The sequence below is a fragment of the Coniophora puteana genome (genome assembly GCF_000271625.1).
Source record: "Coniophora puteana RWD-64-598 SS2 unplaced genomic scaffold CONPUscaffold_8, whole genome shotgun sequence".
Lineage (NCBI taxonomy): Eukaryota > Fungi > Basidiomycota > Agaricomycetes > Boletales > Coniophoraceae > Coniophora > Coniophora puteana.
In genome coordinates, this window is record NW_006913060.1 from 968203 (window position 1) to 992615 (window position 24413).

Sequence of the window (24413 nt, forward strand, 5' to 3'; positions counted from 1 at the left end):
TATGGATCCCGCCTAGTAGCTGGTCAACCGATTGGACTCATTGAGACCTTTATGGTTGATATTGTAAGCGCTTGGCATGCAAATGCCCCGATGGTTGCTTGAATTTCGCTTTTCGTATTGCCACCAGTCTCTTCTCTAGCCGACATGAAGTTTGACTAAGACCGAGCCTATTTGTTTGTCATGCGCTTATGCGTTCCGTAAGCTAGGTAGGCGACCCTTGGGAACCGTGCACGATGGACGCGGACCTATGGTCAAACAGGTTACGAAGGTATAAATCCATGGAGCCAAATCTGGTCACACCGCTCGCTCCTTGTGCTGCATATATTGTAGATCAAGCTACTCCGCGTGTGTGGATACGCACGCCAACAGCAACATTTTCAGCACTCTAGGAATATCGGATGGGGGGCGAATATCGGTGGATCCAAGTCGCATTGCTGGAGTCACCGTGGTCTTATATGTACGAGGAGCTCTCACACCTCCGCACAGAATCTCATGCTGCCATGCAGAACCAAGCTCATCCGCAGACACTCTGATTGGCCATCAAATCCCCGTCGATGAGGCTGATGAGTGCTGATGATCATGAAGCACTGACAGGGTTCATCCGATGATTCCGATCCGGGCTCTAGCGATCGCCCGCTGCTACTAGCCTCAAGAGGTCTCGAGCTTCAGCCACCGACGCACACGGCTTGAGTACATATGAGGATACACACTATGCCATGTCAAGACTAAACCTAAAGGCTACGCCAGTTGAAAGGTTAAAACTCAAAACTCTTGTTCAGGTCCTCGTGCAGCAACTCGCGCATTCCCGGCGGGAGAATCGGTTGACCGTTGTCCGCGATGTAACCTGTTCATGACGCATATGATGATCCACGTAGGCATCGCGCGACGGGTATACAGCGCGAATTGAGGAGAGAGAGACCATAGCCAACATTGTGGTTCATTCCACAGCGGGCAGATTGAGGTTCCGACCCGAAATGTGCCCCGGGAATCAGACGGGCGGGTGCAACGATGCCGCAGGAATGGTGGATCAACACGTTGTGCGCGATTCAAAGAGAGCGGGAGTAGACGGCGCCCCCGAGAGTCGCGGACGACCGAATCGGTGTGGCATGATGTGAAGTACCGTAGCAGGGTTGCCACAAAAATGGGACAGCGTGAGCCACAGAACGGTTAATAATTAATGGGCAGGGGTAAGTATACGCGTCGAATCAGTGAGAGGGTCATCGAGATCGTGATAAAGCGGACTGACGGAACGGCATCTCGACGCTCTCCTTGGCGTTAAAGCGAATAGTTGGAAAATCCTGCCAGATTTGTGGTGCGCGCGTTTAGTCAAGTCATTCAACTAGTCCGGTGGCGTTAAACGCACGACGTAGGGTATCTGATCCAATGGTACTTTACACAATTTTAGTAAGTCCCAATCCGCAATGGCGTAGAAAGGACGGAGAAATCTGTTCGCACCTTTGTCATGCACGACTTTTTTTGTAACACCGAGTGCGGTATCTGTTGTCATCTGCACACTGCCTAGGTGGCGAGAGGGAAACCCGAGCGCGCGCAGCTCAGAGGTCCGGTCGCGCGGTGGGTCATCGCCTAGAGATCGCATGTAATTGTTTTAACGTGGTGTAGAAACGTATGATTTTGCGTACCTAATATCCCCTGCAGCGAATATCAGGAATCGGACCGGAAATCCAGCGGTCAGCGCTTACGAGAAAAATAAGTGACCGCAGCTTCTCACCCCAAAAAGAAAGTAGCCAAACGTTTGAGCATCCTCGGGACTCAGCTCTTTCTCCGCCTTTGGATCGAGAAGGCACACAGACTCGAGTGGTACTCCTTTATCCTGGAGAGTCGAGAGTATCGGCGCAGTGTGCACTTCTAATGTGGCTACGCCCTTCTGCTCTAGCGAAGCAGATAGAGTGGCGCGCAGCGCATCACCTGAGCCTTCGGAGAGGTGTGTGAAGAGCACGGTGGAAGTAGGGCCAGCGAGTGTGAGCATTTGCTAGAGGCGGGAGAAGCCGCAATGCAGACACACGAAAGGATCGGGGGAGAACATAGGAAGCCAATGAGTGCGAGCGAGAAGGACGGCCGGAGATGAAATAATGCTATGACGAAGACGGATTATTCCACCACTCACAGAGTATTCCAGCTCGACCCAAGGAGGCAGACGCTTCGGCGTGGCTTCGTCTTCCTCCATGTGCTCTGGATGGACAAGTTACGCGCGTTCAGATCGCGAGTATCGAAGGTAGGGTGGTGTGGCTGACCGATAACGTATGTAATCTTCATCGCCGGTTTCACGGTAAGAGGATGCGGTATGTCAGCTGGGCTGTAGTATATGATTCGAGAATCGGGAAGATTCAATTAGGCTACGCGAGGATGTGGGTGGATGTGGTCTCTCTTTTTCCTTGGGATGCGGCGCGGCTATTCGTAGTTTCTTATCTCCACCGATGTCAGATTGAAGGAGCGCTGTGATTGAGATGGGTCTTTTGGCAGATGCGGGTGGCAATGCCTAGGACGGTTGCCTGGCGAGTAAGACAGTGAGACGGTACGAGGATGAGCACGAGGAACAAGCAAGAAACGATGACAACTGTGTCTGACCTGCTCTACTTGAAGCTGAGCTACCTGGTAACTTTCGGCCCAGGAGGAAATTTTGGTGAGTAGCCCCTGAAAGATGTGGGATATTAGAGAGAGACCGGATCGGGTACGGAGCCACACAGGCCCGCGTGCCTCGCGCATCCCTTTTATGGCAGGTGAGTCTACCATCAACTCCTAGTGTAGTTCAAGCTTATTTTCTTGCGTCCACCGCTACTGACTTACTAACGTTTCTCTGTCCACCGCCGACGCGGAAACAGTTTATTCAATCCAAGCGTCGTCAGGATAATCACTTTTGATGCAGTCGTCAGGCAGATCTTTTCATCTCCGCGCATATATGGACTGTACATGCCACGCCTCGTCGAGGATTCAAACATTGCATGACATCAACGCCGAGTAGCACGATTGCATCGGCGTGCCCTCGACAGATCCCTGGCACGGTCTAACCGGACATTTCCTCGTAGAATATGTCGATCCCACACATGCTTACACATTCTACACTCTCCTGTCCGCCCTTCGCTCCTCCACAGTCTCACTCGTGCCCGTACTTAAGCTCAGTCATCAAGCCCTGGAAATCATCAACATCTGTCATCTCCCTCACCCACAGTCACCTACATCCAATTTCTCTTCCGTCATGCCCAGCCACAAGCTCAGAGTTGCCATCGTGTATGTTTGTATGTCTACCTCGTCTACCCTGTCGCTCATACATTTTGCAGTGGTGGAGGTGTCGGTGGAATGGTCTTTGCCGTTGCGCTATCACAACATCCGGACATCGCCGTCGACATATACGAACGCGCACAAGAATTTACCCAGGTCGGTGCCGGAGTAGGGATCTGGCCTAGAGCTTTCAGAGTAGGTCTGTTCTCGTCCTGACGTCTATGAGATCCTGACGAGTTATTGTAGGTCCTTCAGAAGCTGGGTCGTGGAGTCGAACAGGGGCTCTTGCGAGTGACGCTTAACGAATGGTCAGAAAAATATGGTACGTCACTTCACAATCTCAGTGCGCATACACAACTTATTCGACTTGGCTCAGAGCCTTCCATAATATTTCGACGAGGTGACCTATCCATGGGTCATGACCTCTTCCAGCTGGTTTCAAAGGGTATGTATACTCTTCTTGCTCGTTCTCCGAAGTGTACTTACCTTCTTTCAGGCAACCTCATGCGTTTCCACCGCGCTGACTTCCACGCCGTTCTTCTCGCTCACCTCGGCCCCTCCATCACCACCCATACCTCCAAGCGCCTCGCTTCTTACTCGCAACCTTCGGCTTCACAGCCTATCACACTTTCCTTCGCCGACGGCACGACGGCGACATGCGATCTCCTGATAGGAGCAGACGGCGTCAGGAGTTCCGTGCGCGCCGCGATGATGCGCGACCTCGCTACGGTGCAGCCGCCCCGCGCAGAGGAGTTCCTCTCGTGTGCGGACCCAGTCTGGAGCGGGATTGTGAGCTATAGAATGCTCATACCGGCGGAGAAGCTCCGTGCGCTGGATCCGAACCACAGGTCGCTGACGGAGACGGTGCAGTGGTGTGCCAAGGACGGGGTGCGTCCTTTTCTCTCTGCAAATACTGTCAGAGAACGTTCCTAATTTTCCAAAAACCGATTGTGAACAAAAAGTTCGTCTTATCCTACCCAATCTCCCTCGGGAAATACGTCAACTTTGTCGGCTTCACGGCGGATCCCGCTCTTATGGCCAGCGCATACTCGGACGACCCGTCGACGCGCCCCAAGTTCCAGGGCGAGTGGGTCCGCCAAGTCAGCGCCGCCGACTTCAAGCGCGTATTCCCCCAATTTGAACCCGAGGTCCAGACGCTGCTCGACGTCGGCGAGGGCGGCACGATCTGGTCTGTGCACGTCACGCGGCACCTCCCGACGATGTGCTGCGGACGCGTCGCGCTCATTGGCGACGCCGCGCACGCGATGATGCCGTTCCAAGGCTCTGGTGCTGGACAGGCGATTGAGGACGCGTATCTCCTCGCGTCGTTGCTCGGGCACCGCACGACCGACGGATCGCCGCAGGCTATTCAGAAGGCGCTGGCGGTGTACGACCACGTGAGGAGGCCGTATAGCGCAGACGTGGCGAGGAGGTCGCAGTACAATGGCCGGCTGTACACCTTCAATGCGGACTTCGGGCCGGAGGACCCGAGGAAGATGCAGGATGTGATGACGCGCGGGTGGGAGTGGGCCTGGGAGACTGAGCTGGATGGTGATATCAGGAGGGCGATCGATATGCTGGAAAGTGGGGCAAGGGCCACGGCATGAGGTGGGCGGTGCTTGTGGTCGTCGATGCCTGCCTCTTTTTATCCTGTTATGTTGTATGCCGCTGGTTTTTCTTGGTTTGTAGCTATCAAACACGATCAACCGGATGTACATTAATTCCGCCTATACCCATATCTACCATCCATCGTACTAATATTTAGTCGTCTTCATGGATCAATGAGTGGTTCTTGCTCCTGTACAGGTCAACCTTCCCCTAATCTCGAAACCAAGCTTTGCTATCGTGATCGCGAGCGTCGCGACTGTTCGCCAGAGGCAATGGATATCTTCCTTCCGAGACATCTGTCAATGGAAGACTAATCAAAAGACAATTCCCATCTCATGGCGTCCACACTGCCCGCTACTTCAACCTGGATCAAATTTGTGGTAATGACCGCTCGAGTTCCCTAACTCGATCGAACACCCCGTCCCACTCTCTTCGGAAACGTCTTTGTACGTCGCGTTCAACATAACCCCTGTCCATCATCCATGCTAGCAGGCGACAACGGCTGGGATTCGGGATAAGCTCGAAGAGACGGCGAGCGATGGCTTCCTTCCCTTCGTCTACTGGAGCTGTGTCCAGCAGATTGAGCTCTTTAAGCTTGGTTGGGCGACGCGTTGTGTATGAGTTAGCATCGAGATTTGTCCAAAGCTCGCTTATACCGAGTTGGCGAACATCGATCGCGATAGCCAGCTTCTCCAGGTTGGGCATATGTTGGAGTGCCGTGCGTAGCCCGCTGAACGTGACAGGGCTGATCGGATTCCACCCGAAGTCTTCGTTGATTTTCAAGACGACCAGGTGCGGCCAGCACCTTGCCATTTGGAGTAGATCGTCTTCCGAGAGCGATACTTTGCTGAGCGTGCTTATGGTGACGTGGGTTAGGCCATCAAAGCGGAATGCGGGTTGTAGAGATTGAATGGTAATGTCCTCCGCGAACACTTGCTCGACGACGTGAAGGTATTTTAGGGTGGGCTCAAGGCATGATTTGGAGAGGGCTTCCAGCAGATGATGTACTGAGGAGACGTTATAACCGTAATCCGGCATGAAGACGGAGAATGATTCAATCGAAAGCTGTCCTCGTAATGTTTTGAGGAACTGGATAGACGAGGAGAACCCATGAGTGTCGCGCATCATCTTGAGCTCTTTCAAGCTGGTATAGGCGGGGTGTGACCAGGCGCAAGGAATCTGCATGCTAGAACCGGCTTCTGTCTGAAGCTCAAACTGGAGGCTGCGCAACAATGGCATCCGTGACAGATGTTCCATTACCTCCAGGCTCAATACTCCGCCGTGAAACGTCTCGAGTTCGTTCCATATGCAGATGGATCTACTCAGGGCCACCTTCCCGCACTCCTCGTTGTAAAAGCGCGAGAACTCTGTCAGCCTAAATGACCTCAGTCTCGGACATATATCTCCGAGCTGGGATAGAAGATCGCATGCAGGCTTGGGGTCTGAGAACTTGTCCAATGTTCCCAGTCCCAGTGATGTGACCGACGAACACAACAGGGCGGGCAGAATGACTACGGATTCCGTCGAGAACCGTTGCCATGTTATCTTCCGCAGCTTTGGAAAGATGGGCTGAGCCCACAAAGGAGGTGAAGCAAGCGCAAGCAAGAGGCTGAGAGAGACGTGTCTGTGGAACTCAAAATAGCGTCGCACAGTTCTTGACATAAAGTCCACACCAGCGAGAGACCTGACTCGGTTCCTGTGTCTGTTGATATGTTCCCAGTCATCCGCGCTGAACGGCCTCAGAAGTTCGTACGTCTAGCTTACGAAAGCGATAAGTAGGTTCGATCAAACTCCATGCGAGATCACGTACATATGTCGTCGAGAACCCATCCTCAAAACACTTGATCGAAACAAGGTCCCCGGGGAAGCAGTGGATGAGTGGCGCGAGGGAAGGCAGCTCCGACCATAGAACATCCAATGCAGGGGCTGAAAATGCATGGCAAGTTCTTGCGAGAGCGACATGTCCTTTCTGATCTGATTCCTGAACAATCAAACGTACGATGTCGTCTATGAAGAGGGCTTTGTGCATTACGTTGATGCGGCCGAACGTTCTCCTAATACTTTGCGGCCTTTGCTTACGAGTGGTGATGATAGCACGGAAGAAGGTTGATAGGGATCCGATGGATTGTGATGTGCCGGAGTTTGCCGAACGGACACGCGCCGACGGCTCGGCATTCTTCTGCAGAAATGACAAACAATGTAATGAAAGCGGAAAACCTGATGTTCGCCTCAATCTCTAATTTATTGGTCTGCTTGTAACAACTAACGCTATTAAGTCCAGGTGGTGAGTACGAAGTATACTATCTTCTGTCCAATAGTTATATAGGTGTCCGAGCATGCTTAAACTTGCGATATCGTCGTCTCGTTTACAGGTACGACGACTTCGCATCCGGAAGTATGAATGGTCGTCCCAAATCCTTCGAGAGAAATTGCGGAAGTCAACTGCACCGGTTGAGACGGAGGTGAACCCTAAGAATCGATTTCTAGCCGGTTTGTCACCTATAGAGAATAAGAGGTGATAGAACTAACCTCGGCACTCCCGTTCGAGATGAAGCGAGTGCTTGAGTCCCTCAGCAAGAGCGAGTACAATAGTGTCTAAAAAGCTCATTTGTCGTGGTGGCAGGCATCAATAAGAAACACTCACTGCAGTGTACACCCTCCCTGTCGGGATAATGAACATCATGTCTAGGAACGTAGTCGGCCAGCACAGGAACCCTACCATGCTCCCCAAAGTAAAGACTCCAGGAAACACTCCTGCTTGAACCGCACCTCGAAAGATTCTGTAGATAATATTGTCGGCTCTTACTACGCCAGTGCGTGCTTGTAGAAGAGCTATGCTCAGTGAGCCTAAAAATATGAGAGGTTGGATTCGAACTGTGTGTCACTAATCGATCAGGCGCGCACCAGTGATGAAATAGTCCGCAAGCAACGTGGAGATCACCCACGCCAGCACTGGTGACTTGATCGCTGCAAAATATGACTCCTCTGGATGTCTGTGAAAGCATACATGTCCAATTGAGTACCGGAATTCACGGAACAACTCACATGTCGGTAGTCAAGGCCCGAATTCCGAACCAAAGAGCGAACACGAGACTAATCGTCGCTAGTGTGGCCGAAGCCATAGTCAGAACTCTGTTAGCGAGAAGTCGCCAGAGTCTGCAGGGAAGCTGCGTTAGAGAAATACAGCGAACGGAGAGTCAAGAATACCTCCTGGTCAGAAACATCTGCGTCACATATGCTGACCAAGCAGTGGGAATTGGGGCCAACTGTATTGCCCATTCGGAACCTCCTGTAATAATCATGTCATGGACCCGACGTTCGCATGAACAGGTCTTTATCCTCACGTTGGAGTAGTGTTGGGTCCTTTCGTTGAGCAATTCTGTTTCCAGATGAGTATAAGATATTTGTGTTTGAAGTGGAATAGGTTACAAAAACAACCATCCCGCATATATTGCCCTAGGAAATTTACCAATCGATCAGCTCGCTCGTACTCCCGAGGGTCCGGAATCACTCACAATGCACTATAAATTGTGTCCATGGCAAAAACGGACACCAGTAACAGCCTGGTTTACTCAAGGATGCATCAACATAGCAATGCTATCACGAACAACGCCAACAACCTTACCTTAACGGGCATCGGTCATTCGTATCTGCGACATATTACATATTACAACCACTTGCTCCTGCGCAGACAACAATGCTTACTCACTTGATCGGTAGTAGCGGGCGAACTGTGTTGTGGTGAGCCCATAGAGAAATGTGTTGACTGTAGATAATAGAAAGGAGTTAGCGGATATTGCAACTTTGGGAAAGTCACTGAAATCGACACACAAGCAATGCCGACGAAGAGCGTTCCTGATACAACGTCACAGAAGTTCAATGACGATGCTTGCAGCGCGAGAGGGAGACAGACAGACCAAGAGTATCATCGTATACACCCATGTCGGTAGCTCCTAACAGCTGCGGATGCTTCGTAGTGTCGACTGTACTTGTTGGCGCGAGGTGGTACGAGGCAGAAAGGGAAAAGAACAGATGACACAGGCCACTTATTTGAGTTTTCAAACTTTTTAAGAAGGAAGACTTCGTATCAGAAGCCGCCTTCGCAACAGTCTCCACTGATACCGAAGGCAACTTCTATTGAATATTCCTTCAGGGTCCGCGACTTGCGCAGCAATTCTCGGGCAAGGCAAATACAGTAGGGTTCTGTCAAGTGAGTCAGACGATTATCGCAGGGGAACGAAGCTGCTTGGAACCGGATCATGGATAGAATACCTGATAAAGTGTGTCGCCAGCGTCATTGGCAGGGAAATTGTTTGAAGCAATTGTAGTTGACGACACCAACATGTATGATGACCAAGGCAAACGAAATGTAGGGAGTGAGATGAGGGGTTAGCACTCCATGTCGTCGAGGAGACAACATATCCTCGGGTTCGTGCGCAAGTCTTTCTAAGAGACTTTTGATAGATTGCGGCGGTATGATCCCGGTTCATGCTCACACGGAAATCCGGTCAATCTCCGATTCGAGCTTCGGTAACCTTATCTCTTGAGCTTCGGGCTCGTAAGTACTACTAAGGAGTGCACTGGGAGTTCCGTGAGTTCGATTTATTTCACATTAAGCCAGAGCTACCAATACCATTTTCCCGCAGTTCTCGAGGAGATAGTACCCCATTACTAGTCGGACATGCGAGATGGAATTAGCAGAAGTAGCGTAACGATTCCGACTCACGGACAACTCACCAACAGCTCTTTCCCACGCGTTCCACGACGCAATGTATCGCGAGGAGTGTCATATCACGCCATGGCCTCGCTGTCCAATTGTACGAAGGATATCGCTGACCTATGTGTGAGCACCCCGTAGCCTGAAACAAGGCCCGAAAGGACGTGGGGATGTACACTGACACTCGAGGCTAACAGTCCGAGTATTTAGCATTAACCGGGCGTATAAGTAGAATCTTGTTTTATAATAACATCCGCAAGCGCTGATCATAACCCAGATCAGCAGCAGTGGCGAAAAAAGCAGATCACTCTCAAGCATTTGGTATCGTCGTATTCTCTCTTACTACCGTGGATTGCTTGAAGACCGCGCCCTGATCAATACTGATTACAGACGTAAGCTGCATTGCGCGAGACGTAGGTAATTCCTGAGAGTATGTTTTAAAAGTTCAGAAGTATATCAGTGTACTCAGTCTCTTCGAGATTATCAGAGGGAACGAACCATGCCACGGCCATCACCAGCGCGATGTTCAACTGACTCTCTCCTCAGGAGAACCGAATAAAAGAGAGTCCGCACGGCCATCAGGACCTAATTGAATCACTCCAGCGATAGACTCACGATGGTGTACACGTTTCCCGCAGGAATCGCAAAAGTTAGCTCCATAAATGAAGTAGGCCAAACGAACGTGAAGATTGTAGATCCCAAAGTGAAGATTCCAGCAAAAACTCCTGTCTGGACTGCACCTCTCAAGGTCCGATATATGATATGGTCGGTTCTCTCGATTCCAGTGCGAAGCCTCAAGAGTGCTACACCGAGAAAGCCTCATTTATGCTGAGAAAAGATGGTTGCATAGTTGTACGAAAACGCTCACCTGTGACGAAGCAATCCGTGATACATGTTAAGATGAGCCACGATGTTGCCTGTGGCGCGATTGATGGAACCTGCGACTGCTGCAGGTGCCTGTCAATGGTCAATGGGGATCGGTGAATACACTGGCGTCGTGAAACTTACAGCTGTGTTGTGAACGATCGGACTGTAAACCCGATTGAGAGACCAAGACAAGACGTTGCCAAAACGGCGAGCGCGATAGCCAGAAGTCTCTTCGAAGCTAGTCGATGAAACCTATACGGAGGACTTACATACGGGAATGGATCATGGCGTACGCGAGCACGTACCGTCGGATAAGATACATCTGCGTCACGAAAGCCGACCACCCTATCGACATGGGATTGATATGAAGAGGCCAGAACTTCGCTACATAATGTTTTTCTGAGAAGGAGTCCGGTTAATGGCATATGCAGGACTCACCGTAAATCGATTCGGTGATGGGTTGATTATACCCCTCGATGCTAGAAAAGACCCTCGGGTTTAGATTATTAAGAGGTGTGTGGCCAGGGGGCTGACGTACAGAAGAAACCAGGCCACATATATCATCCTAGCTTTGATGGTCAGCAACATGATTTGTCGAATCGCGTGATCCAGCAGAACACTTACATAGCGCTCGCAGCTGCATCCGTGATAAACACTGTGACCAGCAAAATACTACGGTAGCCAGTGGCTTAGCAATCAGGTCAACGGGATATTTTGATCGCGTGCTTTGCCCACCTGAAAACTCGTGTATCTTTCATGTCTGACCACTTTGAGTCCATCATTTAAGAAGCAGCGCGATGCATCACTTACTACTCGACCAGTAAGAGCAGAACTGGTATGTAACCAGCCCAAACAGCCAAGTGTTGACTGGCATCGCGTCAATGCTCTAGCGCTGCCCACGACTGCAGCAGGTTTACTCACATACGATGCCAATGAAGAGCGTCCCTAGCACGCGCAGATGTTAATCGACAAGGGGTATCAAATCAAGGAGGCTGAAATGTACGCACCCAAACTAGCGTCGTGTTCGCCCATGTTGACGACGGTCAGCTCGAAAGAAAGGAGGGACGTCGGACCTCCCGACGGCTTCGCTTGTTCAGTAGTCAGGAAAACAACGTTCAGAAGCAAGTTTACGAGAACTTTAGAATGTGCTCCATTGGGATGCTTCTGAATTGAACGGAGGCGTCCTTGGCCCCACGCGGCATCGCGGCTGCACAGGGAAATGCACGCTGTGAGCAACCCGTGAGATGGCTCAGCGGCTATGTTTGTCGTTGCCTCGAACGTGACCCGCTTGGAGACCATGTACGAAACATTCACTGACATTCAGCGTGTTTGACGAACATCCGGAGGCGTGCTGATCCTAAAACTGGCCTAAAACAATGGAGTCGACGACAGGCGGTGAAGGTTGGCAAGGGGCCCAAAGGGGCCTGAGATAGCCTTCAATACAAAAACGGTGTTTACATGTGATGAGCCGGCTGGAATGAGAGAGGCAATATTGAAAAACTGTAGAGGCTGTTTGAATCAAAGGAACATAGTATATACACGGCCAAGCGAGTCAGACATGAAAGCGACGTCTGACACCGAATTTATGTGCTAAATTTAGTTGATGTCGGTAACACATCGTGCCGAGTCCGTGGCGATTCTTCTATTCAGTATCGTGGGATGAGCGGGAGCGGCCAATCCGTGAAAAACCGATTTTGTCATATCCGCCAAGCTTCGAAGCCAAGTGCGGGTGATATCCCGCCGGGACAAGGAGGAAATGGCACCTGAGGCTGTCATACTATTGCAACACCCACTGATGATCAGCGTGTCACCGGTATTGCAGTAGATGTGAGCACGGGGAAACGTCGTAGATGTTCCTCCGCAATCACATCTACTGCAATACTGCACAGTCCCCCCTCCCGTTGGACCCAGCGCTCTGCTGCCACCAATTCTGCAATAGTGCGTTGTTCCGGCTCCCTGCCAACCAGTACCGCTTAACTGCCTCCGCCGTCAGTGCTTTTGCAATAGGCGTGATCCAGGCTCCCCCTCCCTCGACATGGCTTCATTGTCAGCAATACTGCAATACTACCGTACTCGATCCGTTCCGTTCCCGACCAATCCGCTGCCATCAGTGATACTGCAATAGCAGCTCACCCTGTTCCGCCCCCGATCATTTCCCGGCTATCAGTGGTTCTGCAATAGTCCTCGTCCCCTTCCGTTGCCGATCACTCCCCTGCTGTCAGCACTCTTGCAATAGCGCATGGCAATGCCTTGTCCCGTTTCCTCATCGATCAATCCTCCGCTATCGGTACTTCTGCAATAGTACCTTCCCTTGCCGATTGTGCCCGATCGCGCCGCTGTCAATTACCCTGCAATAGTGTGCGTCCCTCACCGATAGCTTCCGATCGATTGACCCAGTGATCGCCAAAGTCTGCTGTCAGTACTACTGCAAAAGTACCTTGGTAAATGCCCCCGGTCCTCCCGGGCCATCGGCTCCAGTGTTCGGTTTAAAGCGGAAGTTTTCAGTGCTTCTGCAATAGAGACCCTCCATCCACACACTATGCGATTTGATACGGTTTTGTTATTCCGTAATACCCTTTCCAGTCTCCGCGGATCGCGTTGAAGGCCCCTTCCAGCATTCCCTTAGTTTGATAATAATGACTGCTCGTTGTGCTGTATAATTTAGACTTTGTAGTACATTGTAGTGCATTCGAGAGGTTATTAACCTATCCTCAATCCTCTGTAGTCGGGCAGTCAGCCGTTTCTGTAGCAAAAACATACTTGTACTTATCATGCTATCGCCTCTGTGCGAGACGACAAGTCCAATTCGCCGAGTTATTTCCAGTATTGACGCAAGCCTGCAACAACCACGTACATCACTAAGTTCGGTTTGCTGAGATATTTCCGGTGTTTTCTCATGGTATGCTCTACTAGGCAAGTATTCACGTCGATCACTACTAAGATAGCGCATACGAAAACAATCATAGTGTATTGGGCATAAGTATCTAAGAGGACAAGACACATGCTAGTACATAAACTAACCCTAGGTTTCCTTACGGGCGCGACGCTTCCTATGACCGAGTAACTTGTAAGAATAGGATGTAAACTACCAAAAATAAAGTTCACTTACTTTGTAGATATAGCCGTTTCGTCAGACGTGGCTGGAGGCTTTGACGAGGCTCCAATGGCGTTCCTCAGTGCCTTAGACTTGGCCTCGGTGCGCTTGCGTTGGCCTCGACCGAGGACCTCGGCCTGATTGGTATCGCGGGCGGTGCTACTTCTCGTTCTCTTGCCCGGAGAAGCGCTGGTGTCGGTGTCGGCATCAGCGGAATTGTCACGCGGTCGTTTTGGGGCCGTCGGCTTCGGCTTCTCTTTCGGGGCCTTTGCGGGTGGAATCGCCGTCTGTGGAATCGCGGCCGTCGGCGGATCGGGAGCAGAGAGGACAGCTTGCATGTCCTCATCGGCGAGCTGTGGCCAGATTGGAGTCTCAGAAGGCAGCGCATTATCGGAGGGGTTGCCAGTGGAGGAGGCGACGGTGAGCAGCGTGGGGACGTCGGGCACTGAGGCGATGGCAGGCGTCAAGGGGACGGCAGTCACGGAGACATCAGGCGCGGAGACGGCGGGCGCGGAGTCTTTTCCAGTGGGTGTGGAGAGCTCAGGGAACGGAACGGCGGGCAGCGTGGGGACGTCAAGCGCTGAGGCGACGGCGGGCGTAAAGGCGACGGCAGCCGCGGAGACATTGGCAGGTGCAGAGACGGCAGGCATCGAGCGTTCGCCAGCGGGCGTAGAGAGCCCGGGGGAGGCGACGACGGGCAGCACGGGGACGGCGTGCGCTGAGGCACCGGTAGGCATGGGGACATCAGGCGAGGGGACAACGGGTGCTGAGTTTCCGCCAGTGGACGTTGGAACGTCGAGGGAGGCAACGACAGGCACCGAGACGACAGGGGAAGGGACAAGGGGTGCGGAGATGGCCGGGGAAGCAATCACCGGTACTTTTGCAACGGTGTCAAGGTCCGGTGATGTGGCTGCGGGCGACGAGACTGCCAGTGACGTGGTCACGCCAATCGCTGCCGGAGATTCCAAGAGATGGGCGCGCTGGACTGTGGATGACGTTGTGGGTAGGGTCGAGGGTTGGGGCAGAGCCGTGGTGTCGGGCGAAGTCGAAGGGGTGGGCAGAGTCAAGGGTACCGTCTGTGTCTCCGCCGACGGAGCAGACTGCTGTGACAACGCTTCAGCTGCCTGAGGCTGAGGTGTAGCTAATGAAGAGTAACATATTAGATAGCGCCATTGAAGGGTTACAAAAGCACTTACATTGAGGGTCTGAGACATTCGTCGGTGGCTCACTGCCAGCCTTGTGAATAGCCGGCAGGGTATGCAATGCTTTGTCGCTAAGAACGTCCGCCAGCTGGATAGCTTTGGCAGGCGGGTGATCCGGGTCGATAAGCTCATCGTGTTCATCGACTAATTCGCCCTCGGCATCAGCGTCGTCTCTGTCAGCCCCTACCAAAAATGTTAGTACATATTTTGGAAACGGCAACTTGAAAATAACATACCGTGCGCGGTCTTCGTAAACTCCACAAATTCCTTGTGAACCTCGCTCCATAGGGTCGATACTTTGCCGAAGTCGCAGCCGTCTGGTGACCAGCCCACGTGGACACTATTGTCAAGGGTAAATATCATCCACGCAAATAAGAGAATGGTGAGGACTCACGAGCCGACAACATGCACACCATTGAGGGCGTCCTGCCCACCCATGATAGCAGAGAAAGCCCATCCTTTAGACAAGCCACCATTTGTCTGACCCGAGCAGTAAGTCAAAATCTCCCGCACGGCGGTTGATATATTCATGATCGCACTATCAATAAGATCAAACCTAAGTAAGCACTAAGTAATGCAAGGAAAACGATGACTAACAGCCTCGCACACGCTGAGACCTCCTCTGCAGTGAGCGACAGGCCCTTCTTGCACTTCTTACGGGCTCCCATTGCCGCTTCTTGAGCCTGCTTGTAGGACGCGATCTCGGCGTGGACGGCTGGGTCTTTCTCCAGCCCCAGGAGCCTCTTCGCATGCTTCGCGACAATGTCGACCTTTCGAACGGTCTTGTCTGGCGGCAAGGAGGCGAGCTCCGCATCGACATCGTATGCGATCTTCTTGTCGTAGTAAAGCTTCGAGAAGATCTCCCAGTCCTTGTTGAGGCGCGTTCGCGGATGGAGCAGTCCATTGATGATAGACGAAGCGATATGGCCCATCGATCGCCCATTTGCAGTCGCCGCACGCGCGTGCCACCTGTACCAACGTTGGATCTGCTGTAGAGGCATCGTTAGCCGCCAGAAAAAAATATCAAAAATAAACAGACATACATCTTTACGTTTCTTGATCGCATCGCCCAGCTCCAAGTTCTCTTCCGCAGAGAGAGGACGGCCTGGCTCGCCGACCTGCTCGGGAAACTCGCGGAACCAGTCGCTGTTCGTAGTCACCCAGAACGACTCGTAGTTGCGCTTCGGGATGAGGGCCGTGTACTGCGGGAGGCGTGCTTTGAGCCAATCCTTCTGCTCGTCGGTAGGCCAGCCAGGAGCCCCACGTTTTCCCCCAGAGCCTTTCTGTGCTCACAGTAAGTATTAAGTCAAAGACAGACCCGCTGAGTGTTCGACTGACCTTCCTCGTGGCGGCCTTAGCGGCGCTATAGCCTTTGGATGAATTTGCCATCACGATGACCTTAAGACAAAATATGTTAGGAAGTATACATAGTGTAGAGCAGTCGGCGCATACCAGCTTTCACGTTGGATGGATGGCGTACGTTTTTGACAATCGTCGAGCCTCAGAGAAGTAGTAGTGGCGGAATGAGGAATGACAAAATGACGGAAAAGAAATCCTCACCTTAAATACAGCTGACGTTATTCCTTCGACGAACAATCCTGAATCTGAGCAAGTTCACAAATACTGCATGTGCAGTTCCTAAACCGTGCTGGCGCACATTCGCCACATGCTCCTCACATCACCTCAAGGGACATGCGAGGTCAATTGAGCCCAATCTGACATGTTCACGCAGTACAAGGCGATGATGCGAGCCCTTTCTGATGTGGTTGCTGCAAATCTGACATGTCTCAGCATCTGAAAAAGGGAATTTGAACGTTCAGCCGCTGGTGCATGTGGACCTACCTCGTCCAGAGGAACCCCCATGTCAAGTCAAAGGTGCCGCAACCGCATAGGCACACTTCGGACACAATGGTTCGAGTAGCTCATCTAGTGCAGACATGAGGCAATCACTATTCTACGTACCTTCATATTCACTCATCTCATGGCGGGCGGCGCTGAATCGTGCATTTCAAGCTGAAGGTAGAGGACGGTGTGTTGTGGAACAACCTCAACAATACAAGGGTCGATTTCAGTACAAAGTCTTATCGTTGATGTGGCGGTGTCAAGCTCGCCGGCCGCAATCCGACATACTGGCTTCGGTCAGGCAAAACAGTTAACCGTGATCCGACCATATAGAATAGCCGTGCTGTTGGACCTCGGCTATTGCAAAACGCTAATCACAAGTACTCAGCTGACATCACAACCAGCGCTTAAGGCCCACGCAACTACGAACATCACCGAGGATCCAACGGCGCACGATGGTTATTTGACCAAGAGCTACGTGACTCGTAAGTGAGATTAGCTAAGGGTATTGCTTTGGATTAGACGGTCCCTCCACTCCCTCCACGATTCGCGCGCTGGCAGGTAACGCCGAGGCGTGTTAGGTAGGCTCTTTGCCGGGTTGCGTGCTGCGGCAACGCGCTCCTCGCATTGACCAAAATCAATGCACCAAAGGCGCAAGTGCTGCAAATGAAAACCTAAGCGCCAGAAATACAGAATGAGAATGCTAACACTTACACGAGCAAGATACTGCATACAGCGGTCCTGATGCTCCTGAGTTGTCAACTTCGAGTTCTGAGGGCGTTTGAGATAGAAACGGCTACCCGGCGTGATTGGCCAGCGCTCCACCCAGTCGACACAGAATCGTTCCCAGTACTTGACCTCGTCGGACATCGCAAAGTCCTCAGGGATCTCGTCGCGGTCGTCAAACTCGGCGTAAATTGCCCAGATCATCCAATTTGTTTTGAGATGCATGTCTTGTTCTGGGGATGTCCACGCCCTGAATATCGACCTAGAATCCAAAACAAATGAAATGAGTAAACGAAGAACAGATCCGAACACTGGCATACTCAGTCAGATCATACTCCCCCATGGATGCTAGCGCTTCACCTGTGGTAGACGGAAAACACGATGCTAGCAGGGACGATCTGAGTCTGCGTACGCTTGACGAGACTCTGGCCCATTTCGCAAACTGTCTTTGTCATTTTCCGATGACATCGCATGCCGCACAAGCAATATGGTGATTCGGATCACCAGCAAATGCTCTGTCTCGCTATCTGTACGTCCTGGGCAAGCTCCCCAAAAATTCTGTCACTGAGACTTTCATTGGATCCGGGTGTGGTCGGTATCATTACAGCCGACTAAGTGCTAGAGTAGCGACGCTGAAAGTACTCGATTCCCTGCTCCCAGAATGTGAGCTGTATATCCTCCATTGTGCTTACAATTAATGAGCACCGTCCTCGCACTTGTTCCACCCGCTGATATTCAGGAGAATGAGGCGAACCCTTCCAAAGGACATCGGCCGAAAGCCTGGATAGCTCCGTTACAATGAGGGCCGCGCACTCCAGAGTCTCGTCGAGCTCAGATATTACGCGGTCACCCTCCTGCTTGTCCTTGCTGGCAGCGAGCTTGGATCGAATGTCTTTCATGTAGAGGGAAGGGTTTCCATTTAAGATTGATAGCATCTCTTCCTCGAGGTTTGTAAGGTCTTCGGATAAGCTAGCATAGTATACGTGAGCCTAATTTGAAAGCTGAGTCATAGTGAGCTCACCGCGAGCCACGCCGGGCTTCTCGACAAGGTCTGTGCCTCTTACTAAGGTCATGTCTATACATATTTTAGTGCGGGAGACTTATCGTCTAATGAAACTACCTTTTTACGGGCACCGAAGACTTTGTGACTGGTACCTGTTCGTTTCTCTGTACTTGGCAAGATGTAACGCTGGACACGATTCGTTTACGATTAGCAAGTAGTACACAACGAACAAAAGGGACTGCGTACGCAGCGGTATTGTCTCGATACTTTGCGCGCCTCTTCTCGCACTCTACAGCCTTGTTCCTGAGATAGAAGTATGAGGAATTGAACGACTGTGAGCAGAACAAATGAACACTCACTTTTGATAATACCTGGCTCGAGATGCGCGAGCGGCGTCTTGACGCTCTTCGTCAGTCGTGTATTGACGAGGCCGCCCAGCGGGCATTGTGACGGTATTAGTCAAGGGTGTATAGGATATAAATATCTACAAAGCGTTGAGTTAATCAGCCCCTATCCTGGATTGCTCACGGGCATTCTTGGGAGAGAAATTCAGAAAGTGACTTATATTTGGTGTTATGGAGAACGTGAGACGGTGAAGAGGGTGCAAATATATCCAGTAACCGCTTAGCTAGCAGTAGTGGACGAGAGCGCAAGTTAGCGTGGTGTTGTGGGACAGCTCAACGTGAAGGAAATAGACGAGCAATCAGAACGCTGATTCGCCTTAAGGTCATTTGGTGAGCCTTCCATAAGAGCCTTGGGAGATAAATTATAAACTCACGTTATGACGACTCCCGTGCATCTATGCGATTAAAAACACTTTGAGGCTCAAATAGTAGTCATGCTCAGATTTTACGACTCAGGCGCAGCATGAAAATCGTGCATAATGAGTGTTATGGATAGCAGAGACATTCTTGGGAGAGAAATTCGAGTGCGAACTTAGTACTTCAGTAACAAAAACCTAGGTGATTCGTACCCCAGTTAGTGACGACGCAACTAGTACATTACAGCTCAGCATTCACACTTCAGAGAATGGTCGACAACTTCGTATTCACGCTCAAGGACAGACAACACTGGTGTAATACGTCGGCTATACACCGACACTACAGTACCACTACAAGCTGCCCATCCTCAGCAGCGTCAAACAGCCGGGCCATGCCTCCCTCCAACTCCTTCACCCGATGGAAGATAGCGCCTGAAACGCCCGTGACAAAGGGAGATGTCTTCGACCTGAAGAACACTTGAATGTCAGCACATGGGTCACTATATACCGGAGGCGGGACACATACCAAGATGCAAAGATGCCTACGTGTTTTCCACGAGTGACCAGGTAGAAAGGGCCTTCAACGCCTTCATTGGGCAGCCAAAACGAAACACCAAGATATGTCATCTGGTGATGACCGCTGCCCGACGCCGTGGACGTCGAGACAGGAGGAGGCCCAGCAGAGGAGACATTGGTGCTGGAGGGAGAGGCTTGAGTGGTCGCAACAGCCGCCATCGCCTCGGGGGCTTCAGCGGGCGGAACGGAGAGGCGAGTGACAGAGGTTGTAGTCGTCCCCGCAGAGCTGGGCGAACTTCCCGCAGCATTGGACGGGACGTCCTTCGAAGAGGGATCTGCCTCAACGACGTCTAGTACGGTTAGAATGGTATGACAAAAATGGAGGCGAAGGCGGTTACGTACCATCGCCATCGTCAAAGCCGTCCTCTGTGTCCGAAATCTCCGTCGGAATCGTCATCACCTCCACTTCGCTCCAATTAGCTCTGGCCAGTTGGAATACGAGCTGCTGGCGCATGGCGTCTGAGATCGCCCATCCTTTGATCAAGGAGACAAGATCTAAAAACAGTGAGTCAGGGTTCACGTGGGGAGTAGATATATACTTACGGTCGACTTGCTCAGCTTCGAAAGCGCTAGCACTGAAGGTGGTGGGAGGGACAGCAGGGATATGCATGGGGGGCGAACGAGTTGTGGACAACCAGCGCGGCGCCTTTCATAGTCCCAACGATCAGGAGATTAAAGTTGAATCTCCGACCAACCTGACCCAGGCACGTCTCGGGGCCTGATGCAGGTTGACGTCGCACTTGTGCTTCGATGGTGCGTTGACGTCGCAGTAGCTGGCCGATGATGGATTGTTCACTTCGCTATGTGAGTTGGCTCTGCACGCGGTCACATCGTTGGCAAGATCGGCTGACTCAGTACGACAGTTCTCCAGCGTTTCGTGGGCGGGTCGGATAACGTCAACCGGCTGCCTACCATCCGGTCCGTGGATTGTTGATTTTTCACACGCGCCCGAGGCTCCCGAGACTCCCGCCAGAGGTGCTGCTTCGACAGCCACGAACCTACGAATCGACCAACGCGACTCGTGCGATGTCTGGGGGGAGCGTGTTCACAGTTTTCATTCAAGGCCTTCTGCGTACGACATGTCTGAGTGAGTCCCTTACTATTCTGTAGACATGTATGTTAACCATCAATGCAGCTGTAACACCACAGACTCGCGTTGATGATCTACTCGACGATCTCAGGACTAGGGGACACTTACCGGCCAATATGTCAAGTACTCCTTTTCTTTGCTATGCGGGGCGGGTTCTCGGCTCGAACTCTACGCTCAGAGAGCTCGACATTGAGCCTTCAGCGACACTTCAGCTCAGGGTGCGCCTACCTGGAGGCGGACGTATGTATTTTGTGCCATAGTATATCGGGTGTTGCTGAATTTGATAACAGCACGTACCTTTGAAGAAGTACAAGCTCAGAAAATGAAAAAGTCAATGAAACGCTCCGGTTTCTCCATCGTCGATACCAAACCTCAGACGTCTACCAGCTCTGGCCTAGTTTCCCTCCACAAATTCACTGCGGTAGCATTGCCCAACGGCGGCTCAAGCTTCTCGACTGTACGCGAGACAACGATGGGCCGTTCCTCGCAAGTGTTCAATTCGCCTCAGGTCAGCAGTCAGCCATCAACGTCGGCCGAGGCAGAGCGTCCCGCGGTGGACGAGGATGTAAATTTCCCCGCGTCAGAGTACCACACCTCCGTCAGCGAGAACGATGCGAGGGAAGAGGTTGATGATGGAGGAGAGGAGGAGGCGCAAGCGGGTTCAAAACGAAAACGTGGCGGAGCTGGGGTGAGTTAATGGTCTGATCGCCACTTTTCACTGCGTTGACTTTCGCTATAGGATAATCCGCTGCGTCGGTGGCTGAGTCACCGGTTTGAATACCTCAAAGAGCTCCTGAGAGGAGAAGGCCGAGGGGAGCAGGTCGAGCAGACGGTCTGCTCGAGTTGCCAAGCGTCTGAGCCCGAGTTTCGGTGCAAGGATTGCTTTGGCGGGCTTCTTTATTGCCAGGGGTGTATTGTCAAGAAACACGTCGAAAACCCTCTCCATCGCATCGAAGTGAGTATCAGTCATTGTCACATATGTTCATCCTACTCATAAGTCTGCACGAAGCGGTGGAACGGATCGTTTTTCGAGCGCGACACTCTGAAGCGCGCTGGGCTGGTCGTACAGCTCAACCACCCGATAGGAGAGCTTTGCCTGGCCCCAAAACAAGCATGGAACAACGATTTCACCGTCATTGACGTCTCTGGAGTTCACGAAGTATCGGTGATGTACTGCGAGTGTCCGAAGCGGATCAGACGCCATCAGCAACTCCTCCGTTCGTCTTGGTATCCTGCAACAACCGATGAGCCCAAGACGGCCGCAACTTTCCGAGTTTTAGAGCAATATCATCTATTATCCTTCGAGTCGAAAGCATCCGCGTATGAGTTCTACAGCTCCTTGTGTCGGAGAACAGACAACACAGGATTGCCGGTCCCTAAGGTGAGTCACTCGATGTCTTTGCTGCATAAATATCTAATCGTATATTTTAGGACCGATATGATCAGTTTCTGCGGATGATGCGCGAGTGGCGCCACTTGAAGATGTTGAAGCGCTCAGGAGTCGGACACGAAGAGACGATGCCGGAGGATCTTCCGGATGGAACCTGCGCTGTGATATGTCCTGCCTGCCCTCAGCCTGAACGTAACCTTCCCAGCGGATGGGAAAACGCAAAGGGGAATAGGTAATATTTCTCTCGATTGATTATCGGGCATAGCTGACGACGTCTAGATGGCTTTATTCCCTCTTTGTCGCTATAGATGCCAACTTTCGTCTCAAGCGTAAGAAGGTGTCGTCCGAGTCTGCGGACCCGTCTCTGGGGTGTGGGCTGAGCTACTTTGTTCGCGATGAACCATTCCGTGAACATGTCTCGTCTCACGCGAGAGATAGCCAGGACGTGAGTCGCGTCCCCATCTAACGTCATAATTGCTCAGTCAAAACCTGCAGAAAAGCTCGTGCGCGAGCCACAAGGCCGTTAACAAGCTCAACACTAAGTTCTCCGAAGGGCTTGCAACAACCGGCGTCGGCACAATCGACTGCGCCCGCCATAACATCAAGTTACCGTGTGGTGTAGGGAATCTGAATGGTGCAGAGCGGTGCGTTTGTCGGTTCGCGATCTTTACATCATACTAAACGCTTTTGTAGATACTCGATCATGGACTATATTATATTCTCGGGACTACGTTTCACGCGCGTCAAGGATATCAACTTCTCGTACGACATCGCTTGCCAGTGGTCCAAGAATCTATGGTCGCGAGTCTCGAAGCTGCCTTCCTACCTCTCTTTCGAACGGGCTTCCCGATTCATCCGCTTCTTTGTCCCAAAATTCCACCTTCCTGCCCACATCGCTCGGTGCCAAATGCGATTCTCCTTCAATTGGATGCCCGGTGTCGGACGAACTGACGGCGAGGCTGTGGAGCGCGGATGGGCCAACATCAACCCGGTCGCCACCAGCACCAAGGAAATGGGCCCAGGTCATCGTATCGATACGCTCGACGACTACTTTGGTGATTGGAACTGGAAGAAGGTTATTGGCCTCGGTGAGCTCCTTAAGCGCCGACTAGAGGAGGCGATACCCGCGAGCAAGACTCACACGGCGGACTTGAAAGAGTTCGAGGCAAGCCTACCCCCGGGAACACTGCAAACCTGGAGGAAAGAGATGGTGAATTGGGAGAGTGATCCGGACGGGAACCAGAACCCTTTCGAGTCGAGGTCAAACGGTGAGCCTTTGATCGTCAAAGAACATTTTCGAGGAGCTAACTCCAACTTACTTGTAGACCCCACGCTGGCCTCTATACGTCTTGAACTGGCTAAAGAAGAGGCGTTGATCCCATCTCCTGCTAGTGCCGCGAGCGACATGACTGCAAGCGCACTCATTTCATCTGGTCTCGACCTCATGGAGCAGCGACGCCGCCTACGATCGGATCGCGAAGGCCTGGGTCAGCATGCAACGGATATTCAGAAGACGGTGGTAGAGCAGCGCTCGACGATCCTCCGCAACAAACTCGACTCATGGATACGCGCTCAGCTACATTATATGCCAGGCGTCGCCCGCCTCCGCCCACTTGACGCTCCATCAGCCGCTCAAGAGGACCTTCCTGAGGACGCCAATCTGTTTCTGCCGTCTGACCTGCCCGTGGACTTCGAGTGCGACGACGCCCTGAAGAAAATGGAGTTCAAACTCCGGGTTGGTCAAGCTTACGATGCGCTTGCAGCGCTGCGCCAGTCGCTTCAGCTCCGTTCTTACCTACTCAACTACAAGGCTCAGAATATCTCAGGGCAAACACTTACGACGAAAGCTCAAGGCTTGGTCAACAAAGCTGGGAAAAAAATTACGTGGCATCGCGACTCGTACACGCTCGCGCGCACGGCACTTTTGGTACTCGCCGAGCGTCTGCCAGATCTGTCGATTCCGAAGGACCTGAAGATTTTGACGGACAACGACGTTCACGCCATGACAGATGTGATGGAAGCTCAGACTGAGGGCCGGCGGCGTCTGACTTGGATCTGGCGTTCTGGGGACGTATCTCAGGGTGACGATGGGTTACAGGACGGTAATGTGTTCGAGATCATATTCTACATCCGCTGGTTCTAATCAATAATGTAGGTATACGGACGGAGTGGTGTAAGGCCAGGGCGCGCGCATTACGATGGACTGAAGAGGTACATCTACTGAAGGAAGAGATGCGACGCACCTTGCAGTATATGCTCTGGCATGCGCGCTGGTGGGAGGTACGCGGGGATAAGGTCAAT

The 24413-nt window shown here is 52.0% G+C and overlaps 6 protein-coding genes across 6 annotated transcripts; 2 read left to right on the plus strand and 4 right to left on the minus strand.

The window, feature by feature from the left end:
• Positions 1-755: 755 nt before the first annotated feature.
• Positions 756-2185, minus strand: CONPUDRAFT_58734 (DUF431-domain-containing protein; the record flags this gene model as incomplete). Its single annotated transcript, XM_007771588.1, has 7 exons — positions 756-844; positions 1247-1298; positions 1364-1389; positions 1456-1584; positions 1641-1650; positions 1730-1990; positions 2126-2185. 7 exons carry the CDS (start codon positions 2183-2185, stop codon positions 756-758), a joined length of 627 nt encoding a protein of 208 aa, XP_007769778.1.
• An 803-nt stretch (positions 2186-2988) lies between these two features.
• CONPUDRAFT_126201 (salicylate hydroxylase) lies at positions 2989-4844 on the plus strand (the record flags this gene model as incomplete). Its single annotated transcript, XM_007771920.1, has 6 exons — positions 2989-3246; positions 3297-3432; positions 3484-3559; positions 3614-3682; positions 3734-4125; positions 4200-4844. Exons 1-6 carry the CDS (start codon positions 3215-3217, stop codon positions 4842-4844), a joined length of 1350 nt encoding a protein of 449 aa, XP_007770110.1. The 5' UTR covers positions 2989-3214.
• Positions 4845-7074: 2230 nt separating this feature from the next.
• Positions 7075-7982, minus strand: CONPUDRAFT_137999 (uncharacterized protein). Its single transcript, XM_007771921.1, has 5 exons — positions 7891-7982; positions 7750-7838; positions 7490-7692; positions 7375-7440; positions 7075-7314 (listed from the first exon to the last, which is right to left on the minus strand). Exons 1-5 carry the CDS (start codon positions 7965-7967, stop codon positions 7186-7188), a joined length of 564 nt encoding a protein of 187 aa, XP_007770111.1. The 5' UTR covers positions 7968-7982; the 3' UTR covers positions 7075-7185.
• A 1797-nt stretch (positions 7983-9779) lies between these two features.
• CONPUDRAFT_166474 (uncharacterized protein) lies at positions 9780-11728 on the minus strand (the record flags this gene model as incomplete). Its single annotated transcript, XM_007771922.1, has 13 exons — positions 9780-9986; positions 10061-10129; positions 10178-10380; positions 10431-10519; positions 10571-10681; positions 10735-10813; positions 10868-10908; positions 10968-10994; positions 11054-11101; positions 11165-11189; positions 11240-11296; positions 11351-11374; positions 11437-11728. 13 exons carry the CDS (start codon positions 11726-11728, stop codon positions 9873-9875), a joined length of 1179 nt encoding a protein of 392 aa, XP_007770112.1. The 3' UTR covers positions 9780-9872.
• Positions 11729-13451: 1723 nt separating this feature from the next.
• Positions 13452-20242, minus strand: CONPUDRAFT_155161 (uncharacterized protein; the record flags this gene model as incomplete). Its single annotated transcript, XM_007771923.1, has 16 exons — positions 13452-13479; positions 13539-14664; positions 14720-14908; positions 14962-15065; positions 15120-15281; positions 15335-15711; positions 15769-16008; positions 16064-16123; positions 17282-17555; positions 18107-18262; positions 18543-18599; positions 18656-18780; positions 19406-19523; positions 19583-19922; positions 19975-20127; positions 20176-20242. 16 exons carry the CDS (start codon positions 20240-20242, stop codon positions 13452-13454), a joined length of 3576 nt encoding a protein of 1191 aa, XP_007770113.1.
• A 1258-nt stretch (positions 20243-21500) lies between these two features.
• CONPUDRAFT_34829 (uncharacterized protein) lies at positions 21501-24398 on the plus strand (the record flags this gene model as incomplete). Its single annotated transcript, XM_007771516.1, has 8 exons — positions 21501-21677; positions 21732-22103; positions 22154-22344; positions 22392-22557; positions 22608-22756; positions 22806-23380; positions 23438-24214; positions 24268-24398. Coding segments are annotated over 8 exons (2538 nt in total), but the record flags the coding sequence as incomplete, so codon positions are not given.
• Between the last annotated feature and the right edge of the window lie 15 nt (positions 24399-24413).